General features: G+C 38.4%; 1 protein-coding gene across 1 annotated transcript in view; it reads right to left on the minus strand.

Annotated features, from left to right (window-relative positions):
• Nucleotides 1-5437: 5437 nt before the first annotated feature.
• Gabrr3 (gamma-aminobutyric acid type A receptor rho3 subunit) overlaps nt 5438-16726 on the minus strand; it is a 49396-nt gene continuing 38107 nt past the window's right edge. Inside the window, exons 8-9 of the mRNA XM_005345258.2 lie at nt 9457-9653; nt 5438-5737 (exon numbers count right to left, since the gene is read on the minus strand). Of these exons, the coding sequence (XP_005345315.1) occupies nt 5438-5737; nt 9457-9653 (497 nt within the window). The remainder of the gene's footprint in view (nt 5738-9456; nt 9654-16726) is intronic.

A 16726-nucleotide genomic window follows, 5' to 3' on the forward strand; every position in this document is an offset into this window, starting at 1 on the left:
CTCCTGGACCCTGAAAATGAACCAAAACAACACACTAAGTCCCTAGATTTAGGACATACCAAAGATAGTTTCTTGGCACCAAAGTTAGGGTTAAAAATGGTAGAAAGAATCAGAGAAAGAAACACAGTTTGGCTCCAGAAATGGAGCCCTTTCTGTCCCTGACAGGAAACCAACCAATCCCTGAGCAGACAACGAACTAATCAGAGCATCAGACTGTTACTGGCAGCTGGTGTTTCACCTCAGGCCTGGAAATTGAAAGCCTGGAATTCCTCCTCAGGCTACTAGGGGGAAGTCCTGAGACTTGGAAAGCCTCAAGCCTGCCCCGGGACGGTCCTCCACTGTTCCTGGGACTGCTGTTTATGTTGTTGTCACTGCGGCCGCTGCTGCAGTTGTTGCTGTCCTAGCTGCCGCTGCCAATGCCACTTTAGGCAGAGAGAGGGACCTGAGTTAACCTGTGAATAAAGGCTCTTGGACTCGTGATGGTGATTCAGGTTCCAGAATGTGGGCGTAATACTCACCAAACACTCTCTTTTTTATTTTCCTGATCTCTGAGTTCCAAATATATTTAAAAATTATGCTCATTTCTCATTGATCCAGTATTTAATATAAATATGACCTCAGACAGAGGCACAATTCAATTAACAAAATATAGTTTAAGTAATTTTGGGATAGTGTGATTCTCCTAAAAATTTATTTGATGTGTGGTTTTGTGGTTGTAGCATCCCTTTGAAGTGTGATATGCTGAGAAATGCCTGAATTAATGTTCTCTGACTGAGTAAGAAAAACAGTGAGTGGGGAAGGACACTTTTCCTTTTCTTTGGATGCCTTGTCTTGTTGACGTAGCTAGTCTGGAAAATGATGGAGCTATATGTTTCTTTTAAAGGACACAGTCTTGTATATCAAACTTGGATCACAGTGAACTTGGATCACAGTGGAAATGAGGTATTAATGCCATTTTAGATTCACCTACTTTTATTGCTCAAGGTAAGGAGTGTTCAACTGGGCCAGATACTGCTTGGATGGCTGGACACTGGAAACTGGACAGTCCAGAGACTTGGGATAGGGGGGCCTTGCCTAGTCATCATCTGAGAGGCTTTTTCCGGCCGTAACTGGGAGTGGATGAAGAGACCCACAACCAGACACTACGTGGATAGAGAGTCTAAATCAGATTTTTCCAATTGGTACCTACTCAGAGTTCAGGGAATCCCTTGGAAGCAGGAGAGAGGAAGACTGTAGATGTCAGAGGGGATGGAGGACACCAGGAAAATAGGCCACTGAATCAACTAAGCAGGGCACATATGGGCACACAAAAAACAGAGGGGCAAGCAAGGGGCCTGAATGAGTCTGCACCAGATCCTTACTTGTGGCTGTTAACCTGGTGTTTTTGTGGGACTCCTAACAGTGCGATAGGATTTGTCTCTGACTCTTTTTTTCAATACATTTTTATGATTATTTGGAAATTTCATGTAATGCACCCTGATCATATTCACTTCCCTGTCTTCCCAGGTCCACCCTCCCCTACCCCTTGTGACTCCCTCCAGAGGAAAAAAAGAAGAAAAAAAATACCAAGTCCAGTTTGTATTGGCCATATTCTCACTGCAACATGGTCACACTCCCAGTGGCCAGCTCCTTAAAGAAAACTGAGTCCTTCCCCACTCCCACCCCTGCCAAAGCTGTCAATTGTGCAGAGCTTTACTTCAGGATCTCAATCACAATTTTAAAGAGCTCTCTTCAATGGCTTCCTGACTGTATTGTTTTTTAGCTGGTGGGGGGTGTAGGGTTGGGGGTGCCGAGAAAGGTTGTCACAAAAGCCCTCTATATCTCTCATTGGCAAATGTGTGTCTGCAGTCATCAATACTACTGCAAAAGAAGCTCCCTTGCCCTTTACAGTCATTGGCAGCACAGATCATGAACTTTGACCTGACTTCCATCTTGGCCAATGACATCAACATGGCCTCTGGTGGCAACACAGCCCGTGGACAGCAACACGACTTTGGGTTGCTTGTCTTTCACTCTTTTGCCTGTTCTTGGGACTCTTTTACTCCTGCTATGTTGCCTTATCCAGCTTAGATCTGAGGGCTCTTGCATTGCCTTATTGTATCTTGTTTGGTCATATTTAGTTGTTGTCCATTAGAGGCCAGCTCTTTTCTGATGGGATACAAATGAGGAGTATATCTGGGGAAAAGGGGAGTAAGAGGAGTTGGGAGGAATGGGGGAAGGGAAAATTGTGGTTGGGATGTGAGAGAAGAATCTATTTTTAATTAAAAAAATAAAAAGTAAAAGAAAAACAATGAAACTGAAACTTAACTTTTATGGTAATAAAACATGGAGAACTCCATATAATTAGACTAAAAAAGAAAAAGATGCTGTTAAAAGAAAAGTTCTAATATAATTAAAGCATTAAATGTCTAGCTCTTGGTAGATGTACTTTTTATCAATTGTTATCCATTTTTTTAAATAGTGAAGCTATATTTTTCTAATTATAACAAGAGCCATCATTCTATGTTCAAATATACCCTTTTCATAGATTTCCTTGTGTAGTCTTTACAAACCTGCCCATTTCTATATTTAGGCAGGGTTTACAAGCTGACTGGCTTTTAAAAAAAAAATCTTACAAAGCAGCTTATGTTCTGAAATCCTCCCGTTTTATCCAGGCTTATCCCTCAGTGAACACTCCTGCGCAGTCTGTTCAGGTTGTGATCAGTAAATGAAGTCAAAATTGAAATGAGGTAACTATTATACGCTCTCTGTTGCATATATCTTTTCCAGATAACTATGCTTTCATTCTTTCTGATACAAGATCCTACCAAGAAACCTTGCCTCTCCCTTGAAGAAATGAAGCCACCGGGAACAGTTCTGTTTCACAAATGGTGGAAGCATACCGACTAACATCGTTGCCACTCATTCTGAATGGTCTGATAATTCCCTGGTGCAGTAACCTGATTTTATTTCTAAGTGTTAGACATTTATTACTGGAAGATATACTGCCTGTGTTTCTAGGTATTAGCAAAAGTTACATTTCACTGGCCAACAGTTGCGCATTAATGGCCCTCGAGAGAATATAGAGAATATGTGGCGTGTGATAGAGGCCCATTCTTCTAGCCTCGATTGCAAGTGTGTCCAGTGACGCATCTGACTTAAAGCAGTGGAACGAATATGCTCAGGGGAAGTGAGTGCTGCAATTCAAAGAATGTAAAAAAACACACGTCTCTGAAGAGTCAGATAACTGGATGAAGGGAAGAGTGGGGCTGTTTCTAACTCTAAATTATTGTTTTTTAAATCACACATAGAATTTGCCAAATCATAAATATAACCCAACTATTACTATAGTAGTTAATAGTTATAGATCTTCAACCACCTAGGATATTAATTTCCAAAATATAACCCTATAAAATTATTCCTATTAAATCAAGTTTAACAGCCATTAAAACATAATTAAAAGGATAAATTATCATCTATTTACAATAAATGAATAAAGTCTAAAATAAATATTATCTCACTTTTGGATAGTATTCTAGAAAAAATACAATCTTTGAGATGTTTTGAAAGACTTGGAAAATTGTATTTTTCTATTTCCAAATAATTAAGACTATAAAATTAAGTTTCTTAGAATTAGTTTGTATAACAGAAAAGCCATAATATAGAAAGAATTCTTTTAGTCCTTCATACCCAGGAGGAAGGGGTAATTTTCTGAAGCCTATGTGACTCCTAAGAGTCAAAAGCAATGTTACTGTCAGTTATGCAAGAAATTATTTGTTTCTTCAACTGGTAATGAATAATTCAAACCATTTTGTTTGATAGTGTGCGAAAATAAAAGGCAATACATTAAACTGTTTTATTTAATTTATTCTCTTAATTCATTTCAATGATCAAAATAAGGAGAAATTTTTCTGATATCCTGCCAAGGGATTTGCTCTAAATTGTGCCTTTCAAATAAAATACCCAACTCTGAGCCATTTATACTACCAAACAGAAAAATGAATGCAGATCATGGGAAGGTTTTCTGTGGAACAACATTTATGTAATGCCCTCTTGACCTGGTTTACTTGTAGCCACGCAAATCACTGTAGGATGCATTCATTTCCCTCCATTTCTTTACTTGGTGTGCTGTCCACACAATCTTCAGTTGTTTAAAGCTGAGAGACTCTTCACTCATGCCGTTTGCCCTCTGCAGACATCCCCCTTTCAGGACAGTTTTCCTTACTCTATGCTCACAAGCACTAAATTAGTTTTTCAACTAGTTGGTCATTCTTTCATGGCTGTAAGGGGAGGAAGAAGAGGTCATTTCTTCTTCTCTTTTGGGTTCATAACAGTTAATAACGTGACTGCTACGTGTAGGCTGCCAGTGAACATTTTATGACTAGAACTCAGACAAACACTGTGGTGTCTGGGTGAGAATGTCTCTCAAAGGCTCACATATTTGAACATTTGGTGCCAAGTTGATGGCACTATTTGGGGGAAATTTAGCAAGTGTGGCAGTATTGTAGGAATTACATCACCAGCATGCACCAGGGACAGGCTTTGAGAGTTTAAGGATCTGAGCCATTTCCCATTCATTCTGCTTGTGGTTTGAAGATGTAAGCTCTCATCTGGCTCCTGCTACCATGCCTGCTGCTAGCTGTCATGTTTCTCTGCCATCATGGGCTCTGGAACTGGAAGACCAAATAAACTCTTTCTTCTAAAAGTTGCTTTGGTCATTATGTTATATCACAGCTACAGAAAACTTACTAATAAAAACACAAATGAAGTTATGATACCCATAACTTATTTACAAACACTAAATATTGTTGCTGATGACTGAAGGTGAATATAATATTATGAATAAAGACTTAATGAAACACATTTTTTTTCATTTTGGACTCAATAATATACAAAACATAATACATAGAAAGTGTGACTACAGATGAAAGAAGGGAGCTGTTCACAGGACTCTGAGTTGTGTGTGGTACAAACCACTTGAAGATGGAAGTTCTCCCTTAGGACAGTGTCATCTGTCACTTGGCAGACACTAAGATACCAGTTATCCTTGAATAAATGCCACAGTCCGGCTTTATTCCCTAATTGAAAAATCATATTCATGAAAAGAGAAGATAAGAATAAAATAGTTACCAAGTATTTACTCCTGATGGAAAGTTGCCTCCATAATACACATGCTTGTGGTGCTTTATTTATAGAGCCAAAATTTCCCAAGACTTTGAGCATTGCACTAACCATGATCAACCAAAATTTACATCTTCTTTAGGCCAAGAGACATGACTGGCTCTGACCCAGTTTAACTGTCTAGGTCATATCCAGGAGGTAAATAACACCATCTGACTCCAATAGAAGTTTACAGTAAAAATCCCTCTTCAGGCTGCAGATGGTAGAACACTTATTTAGCATGTGCAAGGTCTAATTACTGCAAAGAGGAAAAAGTCAATAAACAAAAATGTCCTCCTCATAAATATATACCCCAGTAAAACAAGTTAAATATAATATAAACAATGGGAAACACAATTCTAGAATAGGTATCAATGGCATGGTTGTTTTCTATGATGATTCTACCAACATTTCCTTCCACGGGTTTTCTCTTTAACTGAGATGAATCTGTGCAGGCGCTTCCTGTGAACTTTGTTCCCATGGAGTCCTCTTCTGAGTGCTGAGAGAATGAAGCCTGGTCCACATCAGTCTCGCTGTCATGGTAGCAACCATCAAAAGCCATGGCTTGAACTGCATCAATATTGTACATTCCAGAAATCTGTGAGAAAGACTTTTCTTCAGTTAGTCTCAAAAGTGATGCTATGGACAGGAACTACAGGAAATGTAAGTCAGACACCAAACAGTTTCCACAAACATTAAGCTTGTCCTGTTTATTATTTAAAAAAAAAGTATTCTAGGTTTGCTTCTGTCATTTGACTTTAAAAAAATCATTTAATAATAAGTGGAAAACATCGCCTTGCAAATCCTGATGTAGCAAGGAAGTTCATATTTAATTCCACGGGATATTTAGGCACCACATGATTAAGTGCTATACAAGTCTAATGCCAATAATTCCTAATACACTCCTGAATTGATACTCAGTTGTCCCAGATGCTTGCACTCCCTCCTCTTTGTTCTGATCAGCATGAACAGTTTGCCATGGCTTTGTGAGTAGAGGGTGACTGTGATTTATTACATCACCAATATAGGCTCCTTGGATTTGCTTTCCAATTCCATTTTCCTCTTTATAGAGTACATAATAATACACAGATCCATGTCTTTTGTTTTAATTTTTGGTCTCAAACCAGAAGAACACTAACTGCCTACTTACACTTGAGTTGGGGTTAAAATAGTGAAAGGGTTTTACTTGTTTTTAAAAATGAAATGAGCCAGGCCTTCTCATTTTTGCCTAAAACCACTTCTAACACCTCTAACAAAGCACAGTAATGAACAAATAAGGAGAGGCTATTCTAGATGAAATTACTTAGAATTTAAATTGGAGGTTGCAGAGTCAACTCTATCAAAATGCATATTTGGTTCATTGCAATTTAAAACTATAATAGTTTACAGAATCAAAAAGACACAGAGACTTCTGTGCATTCAGTTAACTAACTAGTGGGAATCTACACTGTTGAATTACATTACCCGTTTTTGCTTTAATAATTGTAAAAGCATACATTAAAAATCTATATTCTATGGCCAAGATCAACAACACTGATGACAATTGATGCTAGAGAGGTTGTGGGGTAAGGGAACACTCCTGCATTGCTGGCAGGAGTGCAAACTGGCACAGCCCCTTTGGATGTCAGTGTGGCAATTTCTCAGAAAATTAGGAAAGAACCTTCCTTAAGATCCAGCAATACTACTTTTGGGGATATATCCAGATCTCCAAAGCTAAACCTCTACACTTCCAAATACACACACACACACACACACACACACACACACACACACACACAAGGAAAGAAGGAAGGAAGCTGGGAATAACTGAAATAGGAAAGGCACACTAATCCCTGTAAAAAGAGTTCAAATATTGACACTTGGGTCAACATTACTGAAATGAATTATATGACCTCCCTTCTGGTGCTTATAATTTCTCAGAATTGGGTCTCTTACAGGAACTCAGACACGCAACAGGCCCAAACAGGAAAATCCATTTCTGTGCACATCTTAAATGTGGCATGGGGGAGTGAGCTGATGTGGGATGTCCTTCTGTACATGTGGTGCTTTTATTGGTTGATGAATAAAGCTGTTTTGGCCAATGTTTTAGCAGAGTAAAGCCAGGTGGGAAATTCAAACACAGATATATAGAGAGAGTTGGCAGAGTCAAGGAGACGCCATGTAGCTGCCAAAAGAGATGGTCACCAGAATTTTACTGGGTAAACCACAGCCTCATGGCAATACACAGAACAATAGAAAAGGGTTATTTTAAGATATAAGAGCTAGTCAATAAGAAGACTAAGCTATTGGCTAAGCAGTGTTGTAATAAAAAAAAAGGAAAAATCTATATTCTACTAAATTTTTAAAAATCTAGAAGAAGAAAGGAATTGAATATACTCATGGAATATGGATATCATGGTAATGGCTTTCTACTAAAGACAATCTACAGATTCAACATAATTCAATGCAAGTTTCAGGTCCATTTTTCATAGATTTAGGGAAAAAAACAATCAAACAGGCAAAAATACCCCCAAACAAAATGAGTATTGTAGGAAATAACACATCTGATTTCACATTATACTACAGAGTCATAATAATAAAAATACCACAGTAGTGGAAGCAAAGTAGACTCAAAGCTAAGTGAGATAGAATGGAGAACCCAAATATAACTCCCTAATTACAGCTGCCTTGTCATTGACGAAGTCATCAAGGAAAAATATATTGAAGAAAAGACAGCATCTTTAACAAATAGTACTGGTAAACTTGGGTATTAGCATTCAAAAGAATGAAACTCTAACTCTCAACCTACACAAAACTTAATTCCAATGGATCAAGAACCTAAACACAAGGACTAATATCTGAAAATGCTGAAGGAAAAAAGGTTTCTAAATAGCACTCTGATGGTACAGGGTGCATTTGCAAAGAGGATCTCGTGAAATTTAGGTCTTCCTTACAGTAAAGGAAAGTGTCTGTGGATAAAAAGATAGTCTACAAAATGAGAGGAAATCTTTGCCATCTATACATCCAACAGAGGGTTCCTGTTAAGAATATACAATGAAATAAAAACAAAGCAAGACTCCTCCCCCGAAAACACTAAATGTTAATTATTTAAATAATCTAATTAAAAATGGTTGCAGAAATAAAGAGAGTTATCAACAGAAGAAACAGATATGGCGAGGAGTCACTTTAAAAAGTGTCCAGCATCCTTAACCATGAGAAAAATGTTATTAGGCAATGTCAAAATATGATGAGTCATAGACTCAAAAGCTAATCCTGATTGCCCTTTAGTTCTGTGAGCTTGGATGCACTTACTTTACACCTGCAAAACGAAGGTGAGAAAACATTGACCTCTCAGAGATACCATGGAAATCAAATTCCATAAAATATTTTAGGTGTTGGCATAATTCTAATATAAAGTGAACACGTAATACATTCTAGCTATCACCACCAACAACCCTTTCTTCTAGTGGGGCAGAGTCAGTAGACCAATGTACACTGAGAACAACTCTTCATGCACAAAAGCCCCTGGTGAAAATAAGTGAGAATGCTGACGAAAAAGCCAGCCTGGAGCAGTGATTAATGTTCTACCTTATACTTTCCCAATATTGCTCAATCCTGCCAAGGCATTTGGATTTAATGCAAGAGTTTTAAGAACTGTAAGCGGAAGTTTATTAAGGAAGTTTGTCTTTGTGCTTGGGATGTTTATTATAATTGTCATTTTGATAGAATCTAGACTTTCTTGCTTTGCCAGATGGGCCTCTGGGCCAGTAGGTGATTAACTTAAGTGTATTGTTTGAGGTGGGAAGCCCCTCCTACTGTGGGTGGTACCTTTCCCTGGCTAGGACCCTAAACTATCTAAGTCCAGTAGGTTTCAACCTTTCTAATGCTGTGACCTTTTATTACAGTTCCTCAGGTTGTGGTAACTCCAACCATAAAATTTATTTTTCTTGCTACTTTGTAACTGTAACTTTACTACTCTTATGAATCATAATGTAAAACATCTGTGTTTTTCAATGGTCTTAGATGATCCCCATGAAAAGGTTGTTTAACCCCATGGGTCATGCTCCACAGGTTGAGAACCGTTGAAATAAGTGAAGAAAGGGGCGAGAATTTGCATGAATAATTCGCTGTTTCTGGATGGTGGATGCCACATGCAATAGGACCTGCTGCTCTTGCTGCCTTGACTTCCTCACCATGATGGTCAAGGCCCTTGAACTGTGAGTCAGAATAAGTCTTCTTTCCTGGACATTGTTTGCATTAAGGTATTTTATCACAGCACAAAAAGAAACCAAGCCAGCCCCATTTTGAAAGGAGCTGACCCTCAAGGCAAAGCCGTACCTTTCTTCTCCTGTTGAGTTGCTTCCACTCTTCCACCGTGGTGAGGTAATTCACTGCTGCGTACTCAATGACCGACAGAAACACAAAGAGGGAGCTGACCCACATGTATACGTCCACTGCCTTGACGTAGGACACCTGGGGCATGGAGGCGTTCACACCAGTGACGATTGTGGACATGGTGAGCACTGTGGTGATTCCTGCAGTTCAAGAAGAATGAGAGAGGAACTCAGAGAAACTGCCATTCATTTACTGGATCATCAATGCAAGTCCCTTGGAAACAAAATCAATCTGGTGTCCCAGAGCTGGAGACAACCTCTGCATGCTAGTTTTGGACACCTAAAGGGTCTCACTGGATTTTTTTCTTTCTGCCTGTGTGTCTTGCTGTTTCCTACAGAGGCTCTGCCTTTCATCTAAACACAGAAAACCCAACCTGTTTGTCCCTTAATGAGAAACTTCTGATCATCCCAGAAAGATAAAAATGTGCCAGCTTAAAGCATTCTTCTTGGAAAGACATGACAAGGTCATTTTCAGGAACTTTCTCTAAATATTTAATAACTGTCACTCTTAAGAAGTTGTTGTCTTTATGTCTACCATTACTCTGTCATGGAGCAAAGGGAGCTCAGTCTTTTTTTGGTTGATTTTTAGTACTACTACTGCTTCTCCACATTTTTCTCTCACCAAAAACGCAAAAAAAAAAAAAAAAAAGAAAAAAACCCCAAAGCTATCATTATTTTCTTTGGACTCCCATAGATGAAATGACATTTCAACTGAAACTCAGAGTGCCTGTGTGCTACTGTTGGAGGCTGTGTCTGAGCAGCTGGTCATTACCCTTCTTCCTCACCCCTCACCTCCCCTCTGCTATCTCTGTTTCCTTCTCTTCCTTCCCCTTTTCTAGAATCTAGAAGCCTCCTGCTTCCTTCCATTTCTTCTTTTCCTTCTCTGTTTTCTTTCTTTTGTCTCTTAAATGAGCACTCTTGGTGAATAGATTTGAGTTCTGAAAGACAAATGAAGGAAGAAGTGACTCAGCTCTTAGGAAAACACTAGTCACAGGAGCTGTTAGATTTCGACCCTAATCTCTCAGAAGAATATTGCTAGTTTTGTCTGGAGAGAAGGTGCAATGTTGTACATCTCTGAAGTGCACACTGGCTGCAGTGGTTTTTATTTGTTAGCTTTGCACGAGGGGGTAAAAATGAAATCCTTGTGAGCTTAGGAATTGTGGAGCCCCCAACAGCAGGAAGAGCACTGTTATTTACTCTTGCCTGAGAGACACTTTCACCAAGAGACTTCTATTCTCTCTCCAGGATTGCTTGAGGTGCTCTAAGGGAGCCCTATGCCAAACACAATGGCAACTCTGTAAAGCCACTCAATTTCAAATGAAGTTTAATTTGTATAACAAAGCACATTACAGCTTTGTAGTTTAACAGTTATGATGGGAAAAATCCAGAATTTCAAATGAAGTTTTAGTTTGCATAACAAAGCATATTACAGCTTTGTAGTCTGACAGTTATGATGGGAAAAATCCAGAATCTCATCTTGACACTTGAACTTCTAAACTTCTTTTCTAGCTCTTAACATTAAGCAAAGGGACTGTCTCATTCAAGTTCAGGTTTCCATGCAACAACAGTACAATAAACAAACAAACACAACACCAAACAAAGACAACAATGAACAGTCTGCATGCAGCTATATGTTGTCTCCATGCTTTGGATTCAAAACATACTTGTTACGTAAACATGGAGTCATGAATTTTTTATTAGTGGATCACATCGAACTGAAACCAAAACTATAGCTTAAAAGTTGTTTGCCTCAATCAGATAGTTACCTGCCATGCACTTTGGTAAATGTTGACCATAGATTACAAAAATGAAATAATTGCTGAGAATAGCTGAGTGATTGGCCCAAAGTTTGTCAGGAGCAGGATTCTGATCTCTCTCTGTCAGTGTTAAGTCTGTAGTATTTTTTTTTTATTGTTATACCTACTGCCTCTTGTTTTAGACCTGAAAGGGAATATCTTTTGTTTATGAGACAATAAATCAGTTTCCATATGTGGCAGATCTCTAAGAGAAGATCCTACAAAGTATGGGGGAATATGTCAAAGGTCACGAAGAGGGTACTCTGTACTTTCAATGGGCTAGAAGTCTTAATCCCTTTAAAATGTTCTTCTAGGAATGGAGGGAGTCTTGAGCTCACACTCTTCTACAGTAACTTCCATCAGTAGTTCAAAAAATCTAAACGTCTTCTCTTCATTTTATAAGATATGGAGCATAGAACGTCATTGTTTTTCAATAGACAGTAATTTGGATTTGGTGGATAAAATAAAGGTTTAGAAAAGTTACAAGTGTACATGAGTTATGAGCATACACTGGGATCATTGACTATTTGGATTAATAAAAATGAACCACAGTGTCTACATTTTCCAGGGAGGAATTAACTATCAATCATTTTCTTTAAAAGGATGCCTAGCCCAACTAATTTACCACTTCTTTATTTAAATAGTCAGCAGTCCTGATTTTCATTGCATAAAATCAGCAATAATAATAATGATAAAATTAATGAGAGTGTGGGGAGGAAGAATTGTTGGATGGGAGTAAATGATAAGATAACTGCATAAGCTCTTCAAGCAATACAAGTGGAAGTTGGGACTATTAGGGCTACATTAAACATACTTATTATGCCTTGAACCATCCCTTGGAAATACATTAATCTTGATAAGTGGTTTTCCTTGCAGATCCATTAAAGTTAACATCCCAGTAAAGGAGTTTTGAATCACATGAACTGGCCATTTATTCAAGGAAAGGTCATATCTTACATTAGAAAATTATATTCCCACCTACTGATATCAGTATGCATAGTTAGAAAAGTGTTATGAGAAAACATTTCATCAGGCCATTTGACTCAGCCCTCCTGAACCCTTGCAGTTTCACCATATTAACTTTTAAGCACATGCGTGTGTAAATTAAGGACCGTCTGGGGAGAATTCTTCCTGCCTGTGTTTCATTGACTGGCACGACGGAGCAGCAGTTCATGACGGCAGTAGGCACACAGACATCACTTGTTGAACTTCTGCCCTTGTTCACCCCCTCAGTGGATGTACTATAAATAGTTTTCCTGAGGGAGGGGTGGTCTTCATTTGCCTTCATGTGAGTAAGAACATTTTTCCTATGCTCATAGGCAGAATGAAAATAGGAGGCATATAAGAAAAAAGTATGGACTGGATATTGCAGCACCACTCAGTGGCCAGAAGCGACAGTTTCTGCTCATAGGGGCTACCAGAGTCCAGTGCTTGTCATTAGAGGCTTTGGTCATCCCTGTGATGGTTACATGAATTTCTCTTGCATGTGTGTACTTAAGTTGAACCATTTTGTATGATGGAATGTGAAGTTGATACAGTGCTTTTACAAATCAAAGTACAAAGGCTATTTTGAGGAAAACCCTCAGAGACAGGAGTCAAGGGCAGAACTAGACAATTACTTGATCACCAATTCACATATTATTTGTGGTACTGCTGATCAAACACGGGACTTCACACATGTTATAGTAAGCTCTCTACCACTTCCTATCCTCCTCTTCAGTGAAATACTATTTTTATGCAAAAGAACAAGGCAAATCAACCACCGTAATTTGAGTATTTGGCACTGATTTTCTTAAACCTGGGCTAATCGCTCTATCAAATCAAGTGAAAGAACAATGTCATTCATTGTTAACCATGTGACCCACACTTTCAGTCCTACCCTAGATAGCCACCAAACTTGTATATGTCATTGTGAACCTCCTACTTTTCAATTTCTATGAGAAATTAATGGTAATATCAATAGTTTTTCTGATGTTATACAATAAATTTCAGAAATATTTGGGATATCTGGAGGTTACTCAGTAAGCTAGTGCTTTTCAAGTAACGAAGACTGTGGGTAAAAGACCCTTCCACAGTACAGAATTTACCGGTGGTTTCATCAATCAGGCCGTTTCAGATTCCACACTTCAACTAACATTTTAGAAACTATCGCTTACTGAACTATTTAATAAGATCATACTTCTCATTATTTTCCATGAAAATTTATTGCAACAGTCTGAAGAAATCGATCAGATTACTTGTCTGAATATAACACCCCAAACGCTGAACTACTGGAAAAAACTAGAGGGAAATACTTCAACACATTGGTACAGGTGATCAATTTTTGGATGACACTCCTGAGGCACAGGAAATAAGAGGAAATTAGACTAAATAAATTTAAGAAGTTCTTTACAGCAAAAGAAACAAACACAGTTACCAGACAACCTACATAATGGGAAAATATTTTTGCTAACTAGCCCATTAGCTTGGTAAAGAAATTATATCTAAATTATACAATATACATTAAAAACCTAACAACAAAATAAGTAATCCAATTGTTAATGAGCAAGAAATATGAGTATATTCTTCTCAAAAGAAAAAATTCATTGCCGGCTGTTAGTGGTGCATGCCTTTGATCCCAGCACTTGGGAGGCAGAGGCAGATGGATCTCTGAGTTTTGAAGCCAATCTAGTTCACAGCATGAGTTCCAGGACAGCCAGGGTTACACAGGGAAACTGTCTCAAACAACCCCAACACAACCCAAAAGAAGAAAATTTAATTTTCCAGCATGTTGAAAACATTTTCAAATTCTTTGTACACACTAGAAATGCAAGTGCAACTATAATTAGTGATCATCTTACCCCAATTAAAATGGGCAACAAAGACACATACACACATACACACACACACACACACACACACACACACACACACACAACAAGTTTATGAAGCATGGTCCTCAAAAGAGTAAAACAGATTTACCATATGATCTAGCTACCCCCTTCTTGATATATGTCAGAAAAAAGAGTGTCAGCATATCAGTGAGATAACTGCACAGCTGTGTTAATTGCTGCATTGTTCAAAACAGCTAAGACCTACAATGCTTAGCCTGTGTGCTTGTAAATAGATACATGGATGAGAGCTCCATTTATCTGTAGGTATAAGGATAAGAATTTAGGTAGGCATTATACTGGTTGAAGATTCTTTTTGCAAGCAATGGAAGTCATTACAGTAACCACAACTGGTCAACTGACCAACCTCAACTGATGCATCTAAAATATAACCCTTACCCCTAAGGCACAGGAAACATCTTAGAAACGAGGACAGAAAAATTCTAAGAGTCAGAAAGGTAGGATAACTGTTGGTAGATATGTTTTCTGTATAAGACAGGAAATCTATGCCCACAAAACCTGAACAATATGGCTACTGAAACAGGAACAATGCCGCCAGTTCACTTGACAGCATGGATGGGGGAAATCTCATAAGACCCTACCCTAAGGTGAAAAACTGCAGGCAGTCAATGGTCCTTCGTTGAGATGAGTTCCCTAAGTGATTATCCAGGATCAAGTGTCAGTCCTAAAAACATATGAGCAACACTTGATGTCCTGAATAGGTTTCTATGTGTATGTATCTATGTATGTGTACATATGTATCTATGTGTGTGTACATGTAGCAATACCAATTAAAAGAAAAATGACTGCAATAGAGATAATCAATAAAAGTAGAAGGAGACTTTGGTGTCAGAGGAAAGGAAACAGTGGGAGCATGAGTAGGATATGGTAATAGGGGATTAAAGATGATCAAAATATATTATATACACAATAAAAATGTCACAATGGAGCCCATTAGCTGTTACAATTAACAAATGCTAATAAAAATAAAAGCATATATGGATAAAAAAATTCCCATATACAAAATGAAATACTATTAAGTTATAAAAGTGGTAGTCCATAGTTTGTAGCAGGTGAGCAGAACTGGAGGATACTATGTTAAACGAAGTAAGTCAGAACAGAGAGACAAGTATATTTCCTCAATTCAGAAGCTATTTCAAAAGTTACCAGAATGCATATGCTTTATTATTATTGGAGGGTATAAAAGGTGAGGGGATGAGGAGATAGAGAGATACAAGTAGTGAGTGTTCAGACACAAGTAGAGTGGGGTCTACTGTTCTCTAGCACGTGTAGGGATTACAGTTTATAATAGCTTACGATATAGTTTGTGACTAACTAGGCGTTCAAAGGCACCAAACAACAACTAATGAGGAGGAGGTGGAAATGTTAATTACCTAGTGTGATCAATACACATTATAGCCATGTTTTGAAATACCACACTGTGCCTTCCAGGAACTGAGCATCACTGCACTGAGACAGGGAAGAAAACAAAGGCAGAACTTGAAGGTGGTAGGAAGCAAAAGCCTGGGAACACAGCCCTGTTATGGGACAGTGATTATTGTTGTAGTAAAAGTGGGAGAGGAGTTACTCTGATTTGGTTGCTAATTTACATAAATCACAAAATTTTCCTGCCTCTCAGGAATAAATCCAGAGACAAGATGGAAGTTCAGAGAGGCTTGACTTACTTCCCTTCAGCCTCCTAGCTCTTAGAGCTGTCATTATCACCATATAAGTACAGAGCAATCAGCTTGAGAGATATGATTAGAAGGCATGGGAATATACATTTAGACTGATGAATGTCTTTCCCCGTCGCTCTTGCAGGCTGGAATATGCTTTCAGACTCTTGTTTGGTCTATGCTTGCCCCTGCTGTACTAGGGTCAGGACACAGATGTCCTGATATGAAGGCACAGTCCAAATAATTTAATTACTCATTTAAATTATATTTTCCTTGATATTAGTATTAATAATTTGTGTCTTCAAATGATCTTTTGAAGCATGAATAAAATTTCTGAACATTAACTTCTAAAAGGATCCTTTCTAGGATGAATTCTATTAAGTTCCGATGATTGTGAAACACTTAAAATCTCTCAAGATAGAAGTTTACAGGTTAAAAAATGCACAAAATTAGGGGAAACCAGAAATTGTCCTAAACCAGACAAGAAGGCAAGTGGCATTAACTCCTGGGTTTTTATTAACGTGTTTTCCAAGTGCTTAGCTTAGCACATCCCACTTAGGACTCAATGACCACCAAGTGGTTCTGAAATGCTTCCCATAAATCAAGGTGTGTAGCAGTGGCGTCGGACATGCTAGATGGATTAGCTAATCATCCTGTGTGGTCACTCAATGAGGCAGGCGCCGTGTTTCCTCTGAAAGTCTACTGTCATTGAATCTCATTCTGACCTTTGAGTTAAGTTCTAATTTCTCATGGGCACCCATGTTCCCAAATTAAGCACGCCCTGTCCTGAAATTTATGAAGACAGCAACAGCACAGTGTGAATTGCTTTAAGGCTTCTTCCTTCTATGCTGCAAAAGGATTGTCTTGCAAAG

Source organism: Microtus ochrogaster, chromosome 2 (genome assembly GCF_000317375.1).
Source record: "Microtus ochrogaster isolate Prairie Vole_2 chromosome 2, MicOch1.0, whole genome shotgun sequence".
NCBI lineage: Eukaryota > Metazoa > Chordata > Mammalia > Rodentia > Cricetidae > Microtus > Microtus ochrogaster.